Source organism: Chlorocebus sabaeus, chromosome 1 (genome assembly GCF_047675955.1).
Source record: "Chlorocebus sabaeus isolate Y175 chromosome 1, mChlSab1.0.hap1, whole genome shotgun sequence".
Classification (NCBI taxonomy): Eukaryota; Metazoa; Chordata; class Mammalia; order Primates; family Cercopithecidae; genus Chlorocebus; species Chlorocebus sabaeus.
The window spans coordinates 103,404,778-103,423,125 of record NC_132904.1 but is presented as its reverse complement, the minus strand read 5'-3'; the positions used below and the strand labels follow the sequence as shown (position 1 = coordinate 103,423,125).

The following is an 18,348-nucleotide window of genomic DNA, read 5'->3' as shown; positions in this document are numbered from 1 at the left end:
TGCACACCTGTAGTCCCAGAATCTTGGGAGACTGAGGCAGGAGAATCACTTGAACCCATGAATTGGAGGTTGCAGTGAGCTGAGAGTGCACCAGCCTGGGCAATAGAGCAAGACTCCATTTCAAAGAAAAAAAAAAAAACAAAAAACCTCATCTCAGCCCAAAAACTTCTTGAACTGATAAGCAACTTCAACAAAGTCTCAGGATGCAAAGTTAGTGTGCAAAAATCACAATCATTCCTTTACACCAACAATAGGCAAGCAGAGAGCCAAATCATGAATGAACTCTTACTCACAATTGCTACAAAGAGAATAAAATACCTAGGAATACAACTTATGAGGGATGTGAAGGACCTCTTCAAGGATAACTACAAACCACTGCTCAAGGAAATAAGAGAGGACACAAACAAATGGAAAAACATTCCATCCTCATGGATAGGAAAAATCAATATCGTGAAAATGGCCATACTGCCCAAAGTAATTTATAGATTCAGTGCTTTTCACATCAAACTACCATTGACATTCTTCACAGAATTAGAAAAAATTATTTTAAATTTCTTATGGAATCAAAGAAGACCCTGTATAGCCAAGACAATCCTAAGCAAAAGGAACAAAGCTGGAGGCCTCATGCTACCTGACTTCAAAGTATACTACAAGGCTACAGAAACCAAAATAGCGTGGTACTGGTACCAAAACAGACATAGACCAATGGAGCAGTATAGAGACTTCAGAAATAACAGCGCACATCAACAACCATCTGATCTTTGACAAACCTGACAGTAAAGCAGTAGGGAAAGAATCTCCTGTTTAACAAATGGTGCTGGGAAAACTGGCTAGCTGTATGCAGAAAAGTAAAACTAGACCCTTTTCTTACACTTTATTCAAAAATTAACTCAAGATGGATTAAAGACTTAAATGTAAAACCCCAAATGATAAAAACTTTGGAAGAAAACCTAAACCATACCATTCAGGACATAGGCACGGGCAAAGACTTCATGACAAAAACACCAAAAGCAATTACAACAAAATCCAAAATTGACAAATGGGATCTAATTTGCTGAGCTTCTGCACAGCAAAATGAACTATCATCAGAGTGAACAGGCAACCTACAGAATGGGAGAAAATTTTTGCAATTTTCTGACAAAGGTCTAATATCCAGAATTTGCAAGGAACTTAACCATATTTATAAAAACAAAACCAAACAACCCCATCATAAAGTGGGCAAAGGATATGATCACACACTTCTCAAAAGAAGATATTTACGTAGCCAACAATTATGAAAAAAAGTTCAACATCACTGATCAAAGAAATGCAAATGAAAACCACAATGAGATACCATCTCACGCCAGTCAGAATGGTGATTATTAAAAAGTCAGGAAACAGTAGATGCTGGCGAGGCTGTGGAGAAATAGGAATGCTTTTATACTGTTGGTGGGAATGTAAATTAGTTCAACCATGGTGGAAGACAGTTTGGTGATTCCTCAAGGATCTAGAACCAGAAATACCATTTGACCCAGCAATCTCAGTATTGGGTATATACTTAAAGGAGTATAAATCATTCTACTATAAAGACACATGTACATGTATGTTTATTGCAGCACTATTTACAATAGGAAAGATATGGAACCAATCCAAATGTCCATCAACGATAGACTGTAAGATAAAGAAAATTTGGTACATACATACCATGGAATAAAATGCAGCCATAAAAATGAGTGAGAGCATGTCCTTTGCAGGGACGTGGATGAAACTGGAAGCCATCATTCTCAGCAAACTAACACAGGAACAGAAAACCAAACTCTGCATGTTCTCATTCATAAGTGGGAGTTGAACATTGAGAACACATAGTCACAGAGAGGGGAACACACACCATGGCCTGTTGGAGGGTGAGGGGTGAGGGCAGGGAACTTAGAGGATGGGTCAATAGGTGTAGCAAACCACCATGGCACACGTATACCTGTGTAACAAACCTGCACATTCTGCACATGTATCCCGGTTTTTTTTTTTTTTTAGAAGAAATAAATAAAATTGTGACCATGAAAGAGGCATTGGCATTGATTAACAGCTCTGAGTAAGCCCTTTGAGGATCGATCCATGTGGAAATCATGCTCTCCTGCTGTCTCTCCTGTGGCCTCCAATTTGAACAGGGCCAGTCATCATCAGCAAAAGCCAGAATCTATGTATATCACAGTAATCCCCTCCCCCACCTTCTTCACCAGCAGGTAAGAGACTGGTAAAAAGTACAGGAGTGAGAAATGATGAGAATACTTATCTGCAGGGAGATTCCAAAGCCTGGGAGCCACTGTCCTATTTTCAGTGTGGCAGATTGCATTCCAGAAGGGGCCAGGTGTGGGCACAGAGCTGAAGCAGGTGCTCTGGCAGCTCCTCTTTGTAATTAGCTCATGTTTGCTCGTTCTTTGACTCTGCATCTCACTGCTGCTGGGCTGCTGCTGGCTTTGTGTCTTCTCTGGCCATATGCCAGGGTGCTGGAGAAGGAAGGCTGGGGAATGTGATGAGCCCTTTGTCACCTGCCAGGTGGCCAGCATCTGATAGCAGGCATAGCACAGAGGCCTGAGAAGGCTGCATGATTAGACATGTGCTTCCCTGAACCTGTCCACTTCTTAGCACTCAACACCTGTAGCTCCTTGTTGGTAAAGGAACAAGAATTTGTCAAATAACAAACATTCACACCTATTAAATTAGTCATTTGGCATAACTTGCCCATGCTTGTGTTAAAAGGCCTGCCAGTGAATACTGAAGGGTACTAAATATAGCAATGGAAAAGTCGCATATGCACACATGTGAATTTATATCTACTACACATATTATGCATGGACATATGATCAGTCACATCCAGATGTATTTGTGTTTTCATTAATTCATTGCTTTATTCTTTTATAGATTCACTACAGACAAGGCATGGTACCAAAGATTAGGGTTACTGTAGTGATCTTCATTTAGTTTCTCTAAAACTTCATGGTTTCTCTTTCTGGACCTTAGTATATATGTTTTTTTTCAGTCGGGAATGGTTTCCTTCCTCCCCTAGCTATCTACTCTTTCTTGGTTGCCTAGTTGACATTTCCTTTTTCTTCTTCAAGAGGTTAAGTCTGGTTGAGGGATTGGACACATTAGCAGCTATTGTGTGGGAAATAGTAGGCTGGAGGTAATCACAAGGGGCTTTGGAAGCCTAAAAGGTAGAGACATCTATCTCAGTCTTGGAGCGTCAAGGAAAGCATTCTGAGGGAATTTTGGTGTGAAGATATGCAAGATGAGTGAAGCAGAGAACTAGCTAAGTGGGGTAGGCAGGAGAACAGAATCCTAGTTAAAAAGCAAAACAAAACAAAACACAAAACCAGCCATGTACAGAAGCCTGTAAATGAGAGATTGCTGAGCATGCTCAGGAAACTCAAAGTAGTTCATAATGGCTGGTGTAAAGGTGTGAAATGGGGGATTGAGAGAGAGAAGGATGGGCCAGTAAGTAAAAGCTGGACCAAGCCTTGCTGATTTTAGACTTTATGCAGAAGGCAACAGTCATTGGAGGGCTTTCCAGAGAAACAATATGATAAAATGTGTAATTCTTGACTACTGATCATGGTGATCTAAAACAAAGTAGTGGTATTTAGGATAGAGAGACTAGCAGACTGTCGGGAGAGATGCATTATGAATATACACACAGCACACACTCATAATTTTATTAAAATAAAATCATATTCTAAATTATTTTGACAGTTTTAGCTTAGCTTTATATCATACAAAATAAAATATCTTTTTACATCTTTTTTATATGTTTGTTTTGGTTAAGGCATATATACAGTCCCCTAGATCTTCTAAAATATTTATTGCTTCGTCTTTTGCATTTTAAGATTTTAATTGAACTGGAATTTGATTTTGTTTGAGGCATGAGATGGGATTTAATTTTATTGTTTTCCAGATGGCTAGTGCCATTTATTAAGTAAACCATTCTTTTCCCTTTGAATTGAAATACTGTTCTGTGGCATATTAAAACTTCTCATATACACAGATTTACTTCAACAAAAAGCATAATTTTATGCTTTTTTGCAATGTGTTTACTGATTATTTTCTTATCTCACAATATTTTCTGGAACCTCCAAGATAATATTGAAAATGATGATTTCAAGTATACTTGTCAAAATTTTGATTTTAGTTGAAATGCTTTTAGTATTTCACTATTTAGAATTAGCGGCTTCTGGTTTTGGAAAATAACTTTTATTATATTTGAACAGTTTCTTTATATCCTATTTTATTCAAAATGCTTATTAAGACTTGAATCTCAGACTTTTCCGAATCTACTGATATGATCATATTATTTTGTTTACATTTATGAATGTAATAATTTATGCTGATATATTTTCTACTGCTGAACTACCGTTTTGTTTCTGATATAAATCCTACTTGGTCATGACGATTTATTCTTTTATAAATTGCTAGATTCTATCTGCTACTATTTTTGCAAATATTCATAAGAGAAATTGATCTTAGTATACTATATCAGGTTTTGACAAAGAGTTATATGGGATTAATAAAAAGAATTGAGTGATTTTAATTTTTTTCTATAGCCTGAAAATATTTTAAAAACTTTGCTATTATCTAGTTTTTTTCCCAGTTGCTAGCCAGAACTCAGGTTGCCTATTTCTTCTTGGGTTAACTTTGGTCATTTATACTTTGCCAGATACCCATTTCCATTCCATTTACACATTTGTTCACAGAAAGTTGCATGTTTCTTTTCTGATTTATCTATTTCATCTTAATATGTGCCTATGTATTCTTATTCCAATTTAGTTATTTTCTTTCTGAATTTCAGCTTTTATCTATTCCTACTCTGTAGGTTTTTCTCTTAAGCTCATTACAGTTTTCTTACTCTGGAAGCTCTTCATTTACTTATTTTTTTTGTTGTGAAAACATTTCTGGCATACGTTTTCCTTGAGTATGGTTTTGTTGTACTTCAGAATTGCATATGATGTAGATTCCTTTTTATTGATTTCTAAAAGTTACAATTCCAATTTTGACTTTCCCTGTAATCTAAGAGAATGTATTGCTTAACTTTCAAATATATATGCCACCTTTTTGTTATTTCCATTTATTATTAATTTTTTATTGTTATTAAAATGTGATCTGCAAAATCTTTACTTAAAATATTATGGGGTTTTTGTGGTCAAGTATTTGAGCAATTTTTGTATTTTACATACATATAATACGTACATGTACATATGTTTTGAGTTTGTTGCTTTTGCTATTAAATTTTATTTTTCTGACTTTTTATTAGTTTTTGTTTATTAACATTTATTTAATTTCTCTGATTTTGCTTTTTATTTTTGATCTTTTGGTTTCTCAAAAGGACACATTGAAGTTTTTCACTAAAATTTTATTTTTATCAAGGTTTTCTTCTATCTTCATTGTTCTGTTGTGTATAATTTTATTTAATTTCTCTATGATTTTGCTGATTTATTCATTAGATACCTTGGTACTGAGAGACATGTATTAATGTTTCCTACTATAATTGTAGTCGTATAGAATTCTTCTTTCACTCTTTGTTTTGTTTTTTTGTTTTTGTGAGATGGAGTCGCGCTCTGTTGCTCAGGCTGGAGTGCAATGGCACGATCTCAGCTCACTGCAACCTCTGCTCCGGGTTTCAAGCAATTCTTCTGCCTCAGCCTCCTGAGTAGCTGGGATTACAGGTGCCTGCCACCGTGCCCAGCTAATTTTTGTATCTTTTAGTAGAGATGGGGTTTCACCATCTTGGCCAGGCTGATCTTGAATTCCTGACTGCGTTATCCACCCGCCTTGGCCTCCCAAAGTGCTGGGATTACAGGCGTGAGCCACTGTGCCCAGCCTCTTTCATTTTTAATTTTGAAAATAATTCTGAAAATATATAATGCTTTATTGAAATATGATTTATGTACCATACAATTTACCCAACAAAAGTGTACAATTCGATGGTTGTTAATATATTCACAAAGTTTTGCAACCATCACTACAATGAATTTTAGGACATTTTCATCACTGCAGAAAGAAACCCCATACTCATTAGCAATTAATTCCTAATTGTTTTTGCTTTATATATTTAGCTACAATGTTGCTTGGTTTATGTCTCTTAGGTCTTCTTTGTAAATTGTGATTTTGTTTTACTTTGTCTCTTTTTATTCTGTTTATCACTTCTCCCCTTAATTCTACCTTGTTGATACTAATACTGCCCCTCATTTCTGCTTTTTTTCTTGCAGTTTCTTTGACTTCTTTGCCTGTTGATTAATTTTCAATCTTTTATTTTTTAATCACCTTTTATAAGTACAATTCTTTTAGAGGGAGTGAGAGTTTTCTCATTTAATGGGATGATTTATTCATTTACATTTACCTTAATCCATGATGTATATGATTTTCTTGATTTATCATATTTATTTTATATTGTTTTTGTTTCTGGTCTTTTGCTGTCTTCATCATTTTGACATATATATATATATATATGTAAAATATTTTATCTTGTATTTGGAGAGTTCTACTCTAATTTCCCATTTCACTATTGATTATCTTCCTTTTTCTCTTAGTAAAATTAGACCCATGGGTTTTGTATTATTTTAAAACAATATCAATTATTTTCTTTCTAAGATTATTTTTATATCTTAAAGATTATTATTCCTACTCCCTCAAATCCCATTAAGAAGAAACTTTTAGAATAGATTTACTTTTCTTTTCTCTACCTTCTCCCATTTCCTCACCATCCAACTCCTGTGTTTTGCCACGATTATTTAGTTTCAGAATATGAATAAAATTTACCTTGTGGTAATCAGTAGTTTGTTTGTTTATTTGTTTGTTTCGAGATGGAGTTTCGCTCTTGTTGCCCAGGCTGGAGTGCAGTGGCATGATCTTGGCTCACTGCAACCTCTGCTTCCCGGGTTCAAGCGATTCTCCTGCGTCAGCCTTCCTGAGTAGCTGAGTTTATAGGCATGCGCCACCATGCCCGGATAATTTTGTATTTTTAGTAGAGACGGGGTTTTTCCATGTTGGTCAGGCTGGTCTTGAACTCCCGACCTCAGGTGATCCACCCACCTCGATTTCCCAAAGTGCTGGGATTACAGGTGAGAACCACTGTGCCTGGCCTGTACCAGTAATTTAAAATTAGTGTTCATATTACAACTGTCCAGGTAATAGGTCATTATCCATAATATCTAATATGTATATAATCTGTGGATATTTGTATGTGTAAACACATCTGGATATGATGTATATATACACATACATCAGAAAACATGTGTCTATGTGTGTGTTGTAGGTTAATTGCTCACTAATATGTCTACTTTTCCTTCTTCTCTTAACCAGATTCCTCTACTCCTTCATTCTGAGTGATTTGTTGTTCGATTAATTTTTTGTTTTTTTTCATTTTCTAAGATGTTTCACTGAGTGATGGAAATCTATGAATCTTTCCCAGATACTCTTCTGGGTAATAAACCTTTAGGTTTCAGTTCTCTCAGTATCTCACCTGTATTTTTCTCTCATCATTTAGCTTTCATTGTTGCAGATGAAAAGTAAATATTTTTTTAATTACTTGTTTTTTCTTGCAACTTAAAAAATCTTCTTTATCTTTTTTTTTGTTTGTTTTTTTAACCAGGAATCCAACCAGATATTCTTAGGGGGTGTGTGTGTGTGTGTGTGTGTGTGTGTGTGTGTGTGTGTTTCTTATCAATCGTGGTTGCAATTTATGCTTTTTCCATCTGTAGATTTAGGGTTTTCCATGATTCGGGGGAAATTCTCTCTGTAATTCATTCAGTTACAGTTCTTCCTCCATTGGTTTCTTTTTTCTCATTCTACATTATAGTGTTTTTAGAGGTTGTTCCTCTAAATATGTTTATGGAAAATAGAAGGATGACGGAACAAATACTACAAGGGACTATCTGCTATTTTATAAGAAAGGCATGGACATGTGCTTTGTGATTTGAAAGGAAGGAGTAACATTGATAGTTTTGCAGTGTGCTTTTGTGATACTGCACTTGTTAGATGTGGTTATTAGGTGAAAAAATTTGTTTCAGAGTACTCACATTGGGGTTGGCTTCATCTTTATTATACCATACTTCACATTATTAAAATTTATATCTGATATATGTTTTTAATTTTTAAAAAAATTTAATTTTTTTAAAATTCACAGATTTAAAAAAATTATTTTAAATTCAGCGGTGCATGTGCAGGTTTGTTATATAGGTTAACTTGTGTCATGGGGGGTTTGGTGTTCAGATTATTTCACCATTCAGATATTAAACCTGGTACCACTTAGTTATTTTTCATGATCCTCTTTCTCCTCCCAAAGATGGCTCCCCAGTGAATGCTTCCTGACATTTACACTCTTGTACAGTAATTTTCAGTACAGGGTGTCACTCTGTCACTCAGGCTGGAGGACAGTGGCGCAGTCGCAGCTCACTGCAGCCTAGACTTCCTTGGGCCCAGGTGATTCTCCCACCTCAGCCTCCAGAGTAGCTGGGACTGCAGGCCTGCACCACTATGTCTGGCTGTTTTTTTGTATTTTTAGTAGAGACAGGGTTATGCCATGTTGCCCAGGCTGGGACCACCAACTGCTTTTTGTTTTGTTTTGTTTTTTGAGACAGGGTCTCCCTCTGCTGCCCAGGCTCAATGCAGTGGCATGATCACGGCTCACTGCGACCTCAACATCCTGGGCTCCAGTGATCCTCCCACCTTAGCCTTCCAGGTAGCTGGGACTATGGTCTACAGGCCTGTACCCCTGTGCCCTGCTAATTGTTGTATTTTTTGTAGATATGGAGTTTCACCATGTTGGCCAGGTTGGGTCTTCAACTTCTGGGCTCAAGCAATCAGCCTGCTTCAGCCTCCCAAAGTGCTAGGTGTACAGGCATGAGCCACTGTGCCCGGCCTAACCTGCTCTTTTATTCAAGTCTCCCTTCAAACATTGTTTCCCTGAGGAGAAGCAGGTACTCTCTTTCCTCTACCTCCATGGGTACTCCTGTGTACCCCTGTTGTAGCCCAACCATAATGTAATTTAATGTTCTCTAGGGGCCCACGAGAGAAAATCATGTGTCTTTTTGTTTTCATATCCTTAGATGTGGCACAAGTGCAACCTTAAAAGGTTAGTAATATTCACCAAACAAATACTTAGCTGAATGCTTAATTTCTATGAAACAATGCTTATTCTCCAGGTATCAGGCATTATGCCAGTGATAGATATGCAGACATAAATAGGGCAAGATCCTTGTCCTCAAGAAATGCCATCTGAGGTGGGGTGGGAAAGCAGATGAGAGACAACAGGATTAGATCGTGAAGGAACAGATTCTATATCATTTACAGCTAACGGATGCCAGCATTTATGCTATTCACTTTTTTAAAAAGAGGTGAATTAACAGTAGTTAAAAATTCTAACTTAACTTACCCATTAATAAGAGCAGTTTTTTTATGAATTTTCCCCCTTGAGGAAATGTATTCTTATAGACCCAGATGTCAAGCTGTCATAGAATCTTGTGATGTGAGGAGATGAGCATTGTCTATAGGTTTCAAGTGATTTACTCTAAGTAGGGAGCTTGCGTCAATCGTAGGCGGAACCTTGGGAGTCAGAATTGCATCAGTTGTCTGAATTGAATTACTTTGTCTGTGCTTTCTGAATTTTGAGATTAAGGTTTAAAATGAAAATCTTGGCTGTTGACTTGTAGCATATTTGTAAAAGTTGAAGTAGTCTTTTCTTAGTTTTAATATTTTCAAATCTAATAGTTTTTTCTTCCTTTCTGATCTTGTGCAGTTTAACAGTTCTGGGAATAAAAATCTTTATTCGTTAATTGAATATTACGGGTTTATATAGAACTGCACAAAGAGTAGTTTGTTGCCTATGGTGAACTTACCTAGTTGTTATTTTCTGGATGATTTTTCGGGATCCTGGCATTAGACACAGAACATAAGCTTACACTGTATTGTCTTTACATTTGTGTGCACCGTAACTGTGAGGGCCTTTTCAATGTTATGAGAAATGCAAGTTAGAAAAACTTCTCTTTTTCTCTTCAATGCATGTGGACTCGAAGTCTTTTGAAAATACAATTCTTCAAAGTTGTTTTTTTTTGTTTGTTTTTTTGTTTTTTTTTTTTGAGATGGAGTCTTGCTCTGTCACCCAGGCTGGAGTGCAGTGGCCAGATCTCGGCTCACTGCAAGCTCCGTCTCCCGGGTTCACGTCATTCTCCTGCCTCAGCCTCCCGAGAAACTGGGACTACAGGCACCCGCCACCTCGCCTGGCTAGTTTTTTGTATTTTTAGTAGAGACGGGGTTTCACCGTGTTAGCCAGGATGGTCTCGATCTCCTGACCTCGTGATCCACCCGTCTTGGCCTCCCAAAGTGCTGGGATTACATGCTTGAGCCACCGCACCCGGCCTCTTCAAAGTTTAAAAGCAATCCATGGTATATTTTCAGTGGCATATGGAATATTGTAGTTCAGCATATATGGTTAGTTTATAGGAATTTTTATTTATTCTGTATTTAGTTTTTAATAAGAATTTCATAACTGGAAGATTTCATAGCAACAAAAGACTGTCTTTGAATGTGTATGTAAATTTAACTTGTATGTTAGAGTTTTCTAGTTAAAACATAGTGGTGGTGATGTAAGGATTTGGCATAGAAAGAAGTTTTAGTGAAGGCAGTGGGAATTAGTGTTAAGACAGAGTAATCAGACCAGGAGAGTATGGTTTGATAAGCCAAAAGAGATGAGAGTTTTAGGAGGAAGGGTTGATTAATAGTGTCAAATTAAAGGAAAAACAGCAAACAAGGTTAAGTAAGATAAGGACAAAACAGTATATATTGGTTTAAGTATTTATGAGAGCAGTTTCAACAGAGCAGTCAGAACAGGAGCCTAATGGCAGTGAATATTATCTATCTTGTTTTCTCTTTTACACTAGAGAACTGGACAGATAAGTACTGGTATTATCAATTCTGGCTGACATTATTGTTAGTGAATGCAACATATGTTGAAGAGCAGTCTTGTAAACCTGGCAATGTGAGATGAGTGGTGATATTTTTATCTTAATAGGTGACTTTCTCAACAAGTCTTGAGCATCCAATTGATGAAACCAAAATGAATATGAAATGCTTATTAATAAAGGGACTCCTTCCCACTTAGGTTTTCTACTTATTTTCCTATCACTTTGATTTTCAGAAGTTCTTTGTCAAACTGACTTCTTGGCTACCACAAATTTTAGACTCTATAGTAAGCTCTTAAAGAATATTAGATGTGCTTTGACTATTTTAAAAATAATATTATTCACTCTGTTCGTTTGCCTCACTTCTGGCTGGGAGGAACACTCAGGGGGAATGATAAAGGTAGGAAAGCAACTAAGCTGTAGACAGCCTACATTGCTCTGTACTCTAATGGGGCGCTAGCAAAGTGACCTTCTTTTCCCAGTCCTGCCTGATTTGCAGGACTTCCAAATGAGATGAAGTAAATGGGGTAAGAAAATATGAATATGTAAACGACATGTATTGATTTCAACCAATGTCAAAGGAGAAGCAATAGAGTGACTTTAGGTAGAAGCTGTCTTTAATATGAAGGCCAAAATCTTTTATATGTGTTATAGTCCTCCTTGGCACATAAATTCCCTCATTTTTCCTCAGATCATCCTCAAGGGGGGATCTTGTGATCACATGTGATCCTGCTTCTTATTACTATGGAATACATTGTGCACACTTATTTATTTTTCATTATAATATCCAGCACTATAAGGTGGAACTCCTTTTGCCAGGGCATCAGGGAGTGATTATATATGGAGAAAACTTAACAGTAACCTTTAATTTTATCTCATCAGATTCCTACTCCATTCTTGGCTGCCCTCACTTTTGTGGGTGAAAGAATGCAAATCATTCCACAGTTCTGCCATTATTATTTTCTTGTTTTGTCTCCTTTTCCCTGGGGTCTAGCTGACCTGCGTGTCTTTCCCTGAGAATGCTAATGTGAGCCTTTTGTTTCCACCAGATAGCTTGATGCCTCTCCCCGCTCATGTACCATAGATTTCCTCTCTGGTTTATATTTTCCACTTAATACATGCATTTCGATAAGAAGTAAGATGATAATATGGATGGTATATGGACATACTATGTAGGCAACTTGGATATTCTATGAAGAATGGGGAAATCATTAAGAAAAAGAAAAATATATTATTTGTGATAACTACTGCAAGGCTATTGAAAGGTGAACAGCTAGATTAGCAACATTTAAAAAGCTGATGCTCTGAGAGTTAGGGGGAAGGAAGGGATAAACAGGACTTTTAGGGCAGTGAAATGCTCTAGGTGATATGATAAGTGTATACATGTCATTATACATTTGTTTAAGCCCACAGAATATGCAATATTAAGAGTGAACCCTAATGTAAACCATGGACTTTGGATGATAATAATGCATCATGTAGGTTCACAGATTGTAATAAATGTACCACACTGGTGGGGGATGTGATAATGGGGCAGGCTGTGCGTGTGTGGGGGCAGAGAGATATGGGAAATAACTGTGCCTTCTGCTCAATTTTGCTGTGAATCTAAAACTGGTCTAAAAATATGTAGTCTATTTAAAAACAAACAGAAAGGTTCATGTTCATTAACATTTTAGAAGCATCCCAAAGATGAACTGAAATTTACTTTTTCTGATTCAAGATGAGTGAATTAACCTATGTGAAAATTTGTGGATCCAAGAGAAATAACCTTTGTTACTTCACTCAGTAGTTACTCTTTTGATGAGCACTTAAAAAGCTGTAAATTCAATTATTTATATTAGACTTCACTAACATTTGCTTCCCATTTACCTCTAGGTTTGAAGTTTGAGGAAATTCAAGAAAGATTTGGTGAAGAGTTCTTTAATATATGCTTTCATGAGAATGAGAGAGTCCTTCGAGCTGTAGGTGGCACTTTGCAGGACTTTTTTAACGGCTTTGATGCTTTATTGGAACACATTAGAACTTCTTTTGGAAAACAGGCCACTCTGGAGTCACCATCTTTCCTATGCAAAGAGCTTCCTGAAGGCACTCTCATGCTCCACTACTTCCACCCTCACCATATTGTGGGGTTTGCAATGCTGGGGATGATTAAGGCTGCAGGAAAGAAGATCTATCGGCTGGATGTGGAAGTGGAACAGGTTGCAAATGAGAAGCTATGCTCTGATGTTTCAAACCCAGGCAATTGTAGCTGTCTTACTTTCCTTATCAAAGAATGTGAAAATACTAATATCACGAAGAACCTTCCACAGGGAACCTCCCAAGTTCCTGCGGACCTCAGAATTAGCATCAACACCTTCTGCAGAGCCTTCCCTTTCCACTTGATGTTTGATCCCAGCATGTCAGTCCTTCAGCTGGGGGAAGGTCTAAGGAAGCAGCTTCGATGTGACACTCACAAAGTGCTCAAGTTTGAGGACTGCTTCGAGATTGTATCTCCAAAGGTTAATGCCACCTTCGAAAGGGTCCTACTGCGACTGTCTACCCCGTTTGTGATTAGAACCAAGCCTGAGGCTTCTGGCTCTGAAAATAAAGACAAGGTAAGTGGCTATGGACTTGAGATGGGAGATAGGAACCAGAAGAGTGGATAATTATTTCAGTAAATTATATGGTGGCTGTACTTGTAATTATTTAGGCAAGAGAGCTCAAAGTGCCATTTAGAAGATTACTGGTCCCTGGATGTATGTAAAAAGATTTGGCCCCATTCTCAGCCATTTTGCATAGTGTCTACCTCCTCCATTAATTTATTTCAGCATATATAAAGAAGACATTTATTAATACTAGCTATAGCAATTACAAAAATGACAGAACTCACTAAAAACCTGATAATATAAACTCATGAATATTTCCACTGACTAGTCAAATTATAAGATATAGCATTTCAACATTGTGGGGCATGACTGCAATATCTTTAAATGTAGATGCTAAAAGTTACCTTCACTTTGAATATGTTCTTTTCTAAATTTCATAATCTAGGAACATCTGGTTTACATCCTATTTTTGTCTTAATATGCAGAATAATGTATTCCCCAGAAGTGGAGGATTGACTGTCTCAAGACTTCTTTTCTATTTAAATTTTAGTATTAAAATAGAGATTCATTGCTTTAGAACATGATCATTAGTTGAGAGAATAAAGTGAAGCCTAGGAAATTTTTTGTGGATTTCTTTGAATTCTTTTGGGAAATCTGGATTATGAATTATGAATAATTGATGAAAAGACAACAGAAATAAATCTAAAAATATTTGGGTTTAAATGAACATTTTGTCCCTCAGGTAAAATATTTTAAAAAGTCAACATTAAAATAGATAATAAAATATAAAGAAAAATAAACCATGACTTTTTACATTTAGTAATATACTTTCAGTGATTAAAGGGAAGAAATAACATTAATTTCCAGGCAGAAATTTGTACAGTCATTCAGTTTCCAGTAAAGTGTCTTTTCAACATTTTGTACCAGGGTAAATAAAGTTCTTTTAGGCTATTCAGCCTGTTTCCAAGCATTTGGGGGAAGTTATTAGCTATTAGAAATGACAGGTTGCTCTGGGCTAAAGGAAAGAAGAGTTGTGGAAGTAATTAAAGACTCTGTGAAAATAATTTATACATATTCTGGAGTAATATAAATAAATGAGGAAATAGCCCTTTGAAAGCAGCGCTTAACGTGTTTTTGAGGATTTTATACAGGATTCGTTTCATGATTGATGATTTTTATAATTTTGAAGTTCAATGAAGTTTTTAAAAAAAAAAATTAGGGAAGGATGGCTGGATGCGGTGGCTCACACCTGTAATCCCAGCACTTTGGGAGGCCAAAGTGGGTGGATAACCTGAGGTCAGGAGTTTGAGACCAGCCTGGCCAACATGATGAAACCCCATCTCTACTAAAAACACACAAAAAAATGAACTGAGTGTGGTGGCGGGTGCCTGTAATCCTAGCTACTCAGGAGGCTGAGGCAGGAGAATCGCTTGAACCCGGGAGGCAGAGGCTGCAGTGAGCCAAGATTGTGCCACTGCACTCCAGCCTGGGTGACAAGAGTGAGACTCTGTCTCAAAAAAAAAAAATTATTTGAGAATGATAGAAAGATGCACATTTATTCAATATGACTAAATCAGGTGGTTTAGGAAATTAATAATGTTTTTATCATGCAAGTTCAGTGATTTGAAAGTAAGGATAGACCTGGATTCCAGTTTGGCACATTTGGATATTTTAGTCTGAATGAATTAGTATTATTTGATCATATGATGTTTTAAATACAAATTGTCACATATGTATATTATATGTATGCTTAATAATTGCTACCCATTTTGAAATCCTTTAGAATGGAAGAAACTTGTTAAATGTGTATTTTTGTTCACATTTGTAGTTGCTTTAAAAGGAGTTATTCTCTCTAATTTAGGGAATATCAAAACTCTCAGTTCTGTTTTACAGAAGTACAATATTTGGTTAGGAGAATTTGAAGCATTTTTGGCCTTTAGAATTGAAGTTGGTATTTTTGTAAATATGTCTGAACTAGAATATATTATTATCAATGTTGTTGCTTTATATATTTTATCGATTTGGGAAAAATTAATTCATTTTAAAATTACTGCTTCATGTTTTTTCCCCTTATATTTCATTTGGCTTCTATTTCTATTTAATTTGTATACCAGGGTAAGAAATAGACATAATGAAATGATGACTCAAATGTCAAGGCCCCCTGCCAATTCCAATAATAAGGAACTGTGCTCATTGAGGAGATGCAATTATCATTTAAACATGTTAGTGGCAGCTTAAAAATAAAGTAATAGGCAGGATTTTTAGTTAAAAAAAAGGTTACAGCTGCCCCGTATTGATACTATAGTCAGTAAAGTTGTCACATACAGTCTTACCTAGATGAATAACATTTTAAAATTAGTATGTCATCAAATTTCACATTTACAGTTTATTAAAACATGGAAAGAAGAAAAATAATATGTAAACATTGTGTTTTTGTTGATAAATTTGACTTTGTCTTCATTATTTTCCCCATAATAGCTGTTCTTGTTAATGTGTACCTCTGTGATGTCTGAAGTCTCTAATTTTTTAGTTGACTTTTATAAGAAAATGCTATTTTAAAATAATTTATATTTATTCCTTATTCTAATATTGAGGGCTCTTATAATTTAACTGTTTTGTCTGTGCATTTAATACCAATGAACCACTATGTCTGCCATAAAAAAAATCAAGAGCTAATCATGTAGCTGTATGACAGTTAATCATTTGCAGGTTGAACTGCAATGCTTTTGATAAACCATAATCTTTCTCATTTTCTGTTATCAGTCACAGGTTAGTTGTATGACTAGAGGTAGAAAACGCTCACGAATGATTTAGTGAGATGGAAATGAATGGAAAGCCATTGTCCTAGCCTCCAAAGTATTTACATCTTTATCTTGCTGTAATGAGCTGTAAAGATGCAAGGGTTGGTCATCAGAAGCAAGGATGTCACTGAGGGGCATCTGACGCAGTTATCAGTGGCAGGCTTCAACAGTCTTGAGGTTAGACTTCCAATGGCTTGTCCAAGTTTTGATTCCATCACTTGCTTTCCTCTACATTTTCTCTAAGTCATCATCCATGCCTCACATATTCTTCTCTCTGCCTGTCTATTTTCTTCCCCCCTTCCCTTATAGTATTCCTGTGTTTTCATCTTTCCCTGAACTCAACTTCCTTTCATCATCTTCTTTCCTTATCAGATGTCAAACATTAAGTATGAATGAATTGGTTGTTTTTAAAAAACCCAACAGATTCAGTATAAAGACTGAATTAATCCATGTTAATTTGTGTTGTGTATCTCTTTTACCCCATTTATATCAAATATTGTTCTGAGAATTTGGAAATGTATTGCATAGATCTTTTGAATTATAGGACATTGTGGTAAATTTGAGATGAATTTTTTTTTTTTGCAGCTTAATGAGCAGTTTGCAGATTAATAGTTAGTCCATGTAAACATAACCCACTCATATAGATTACAAAGATTCTTTGTATAGAGTGAATCTCGTTTGAGTGAATAGTGTTGTTAGAAATGAGAGTAATAGCACATAGCTTCCTTCTCTGCCAGGTAAGGTCATGATGTGTGGTCAAAGTATCAACAGACTGGGAGGGAGGTGTCTCTGACAACCGTGATCTTAGTAAATCTTTTTAGTGTTTGAGCCTCAGTTTTATACATTGGAAATTAATGAACCTAGGCAAATTAATATTTTTACTCCTTTACAAATCATACTTAACATATATACATATATATGAGATCAATTGATCATGAAGGTTTTTTTCTTTTTTTCTAATTTTTTTTTTTTTAATTTTTATTTTGGAGATGGAGTCTTGCTGTGTCTCACCCAGGCTGGAGTGCAGTGGTGCGATCTCAGCTTGCTGTAACCTCCACCTCCCCAGTTCAAGCGATTCTCCTGTCTCAGTCTCCCGAGTAGCTGAGACTACAGGATTGTACTACCACACCCAGCTAGTTTTGTACTTTTAGTAGAGACTGGGTTTCACCATGTTGGCCAGACTGGTTTCAAACTCCTGACCTCAGGTGATCCACCCACCTTTTCCTATCAAAGTGCTGGGATCACAGGTGTAAGCCACCACACCTGGCCATGAAGCTTTCTTTCATCTCTCTGTTTCAATGAATTCAGATGCATTTTAAAAGAGAGGTGCGGAGAATCTGACTTATCTACCATGAAGGGCTCATCTTGTCATTAAGAATTAGTTAAAATAATTCTCTGACAGTTTAGGCTGCCTACCTCAGAAAGTTATTTGGGAGGATTAAATGACATAATCCATGTAAAATTCTTAGCATCTTTGACCCCAGGGTTAAGCACTGCATAGATGTTCATTATTACTTCTACTGCTATTATTGTTTGTGTTCTTTTCCACCTATAACATTCTCCCTATTTATTTCCCTATTCACTTACTACATTATAGACGAAAGCACCAGGTATCAGTAGGTTTGATAATTTTAGAGAAATATTGAGCTCACCTAACATCTTCCTAAAATATGCCTTGGACCCTGCTGCTTGTCTCCTTAATAAAGACTAGAAGACCACTTGTCACACATTCTATAGGAGCTCTGTTTGGATCTGCATTTTATTTACATACTATCATTGTTTTAAAATCTCTGGTCTCTTTGTCAGATTCACGAAGGTTTGGAATCAAGTTTTCATTACTTGTATCTACTAATGTCTTTTATGTTCATTTATTGGAGGATTGTGCAGTGACTTCCAAAATAAAATGGATGTGTTAACTTAGGCACAACCTGAAGAGCAATGAATTTTGAGAAACAATAAATAACATGAGTTCTTTTGACATTTTTTTTTTTTAGTAGCAACGCTTGAGAGAACTTTAATAACACCTTGGAAGGAGCC

At 36.2% G+C, this 18,348-nt stretch overlaps 1 protein-coding gene across 1 annotated transcript in view; it reads left to right on the top strand.

The window, feature by feature from the left end:
* The window catches only part of GUCY1A2 (guanylate cyclase 1 soluble subunit alpha 2), a 330,187-nt gene that overhangs the window by 65,217 nt on the left and 246,622 nt on the right, over nucleotides 1–18,348 (top strand). Inside the window, exon 4 of the mRNA XM_008020725.3 lies at nucleotides 12,801–13,519. Coding sequence (XP_008018916.2) covers nucleotides 12,801–13,519 — 719 coding nt within the window. The remainder of the gene's footprint in view (nucleotides 1–12,800; nucleotides 13,520–18,348) is intronic.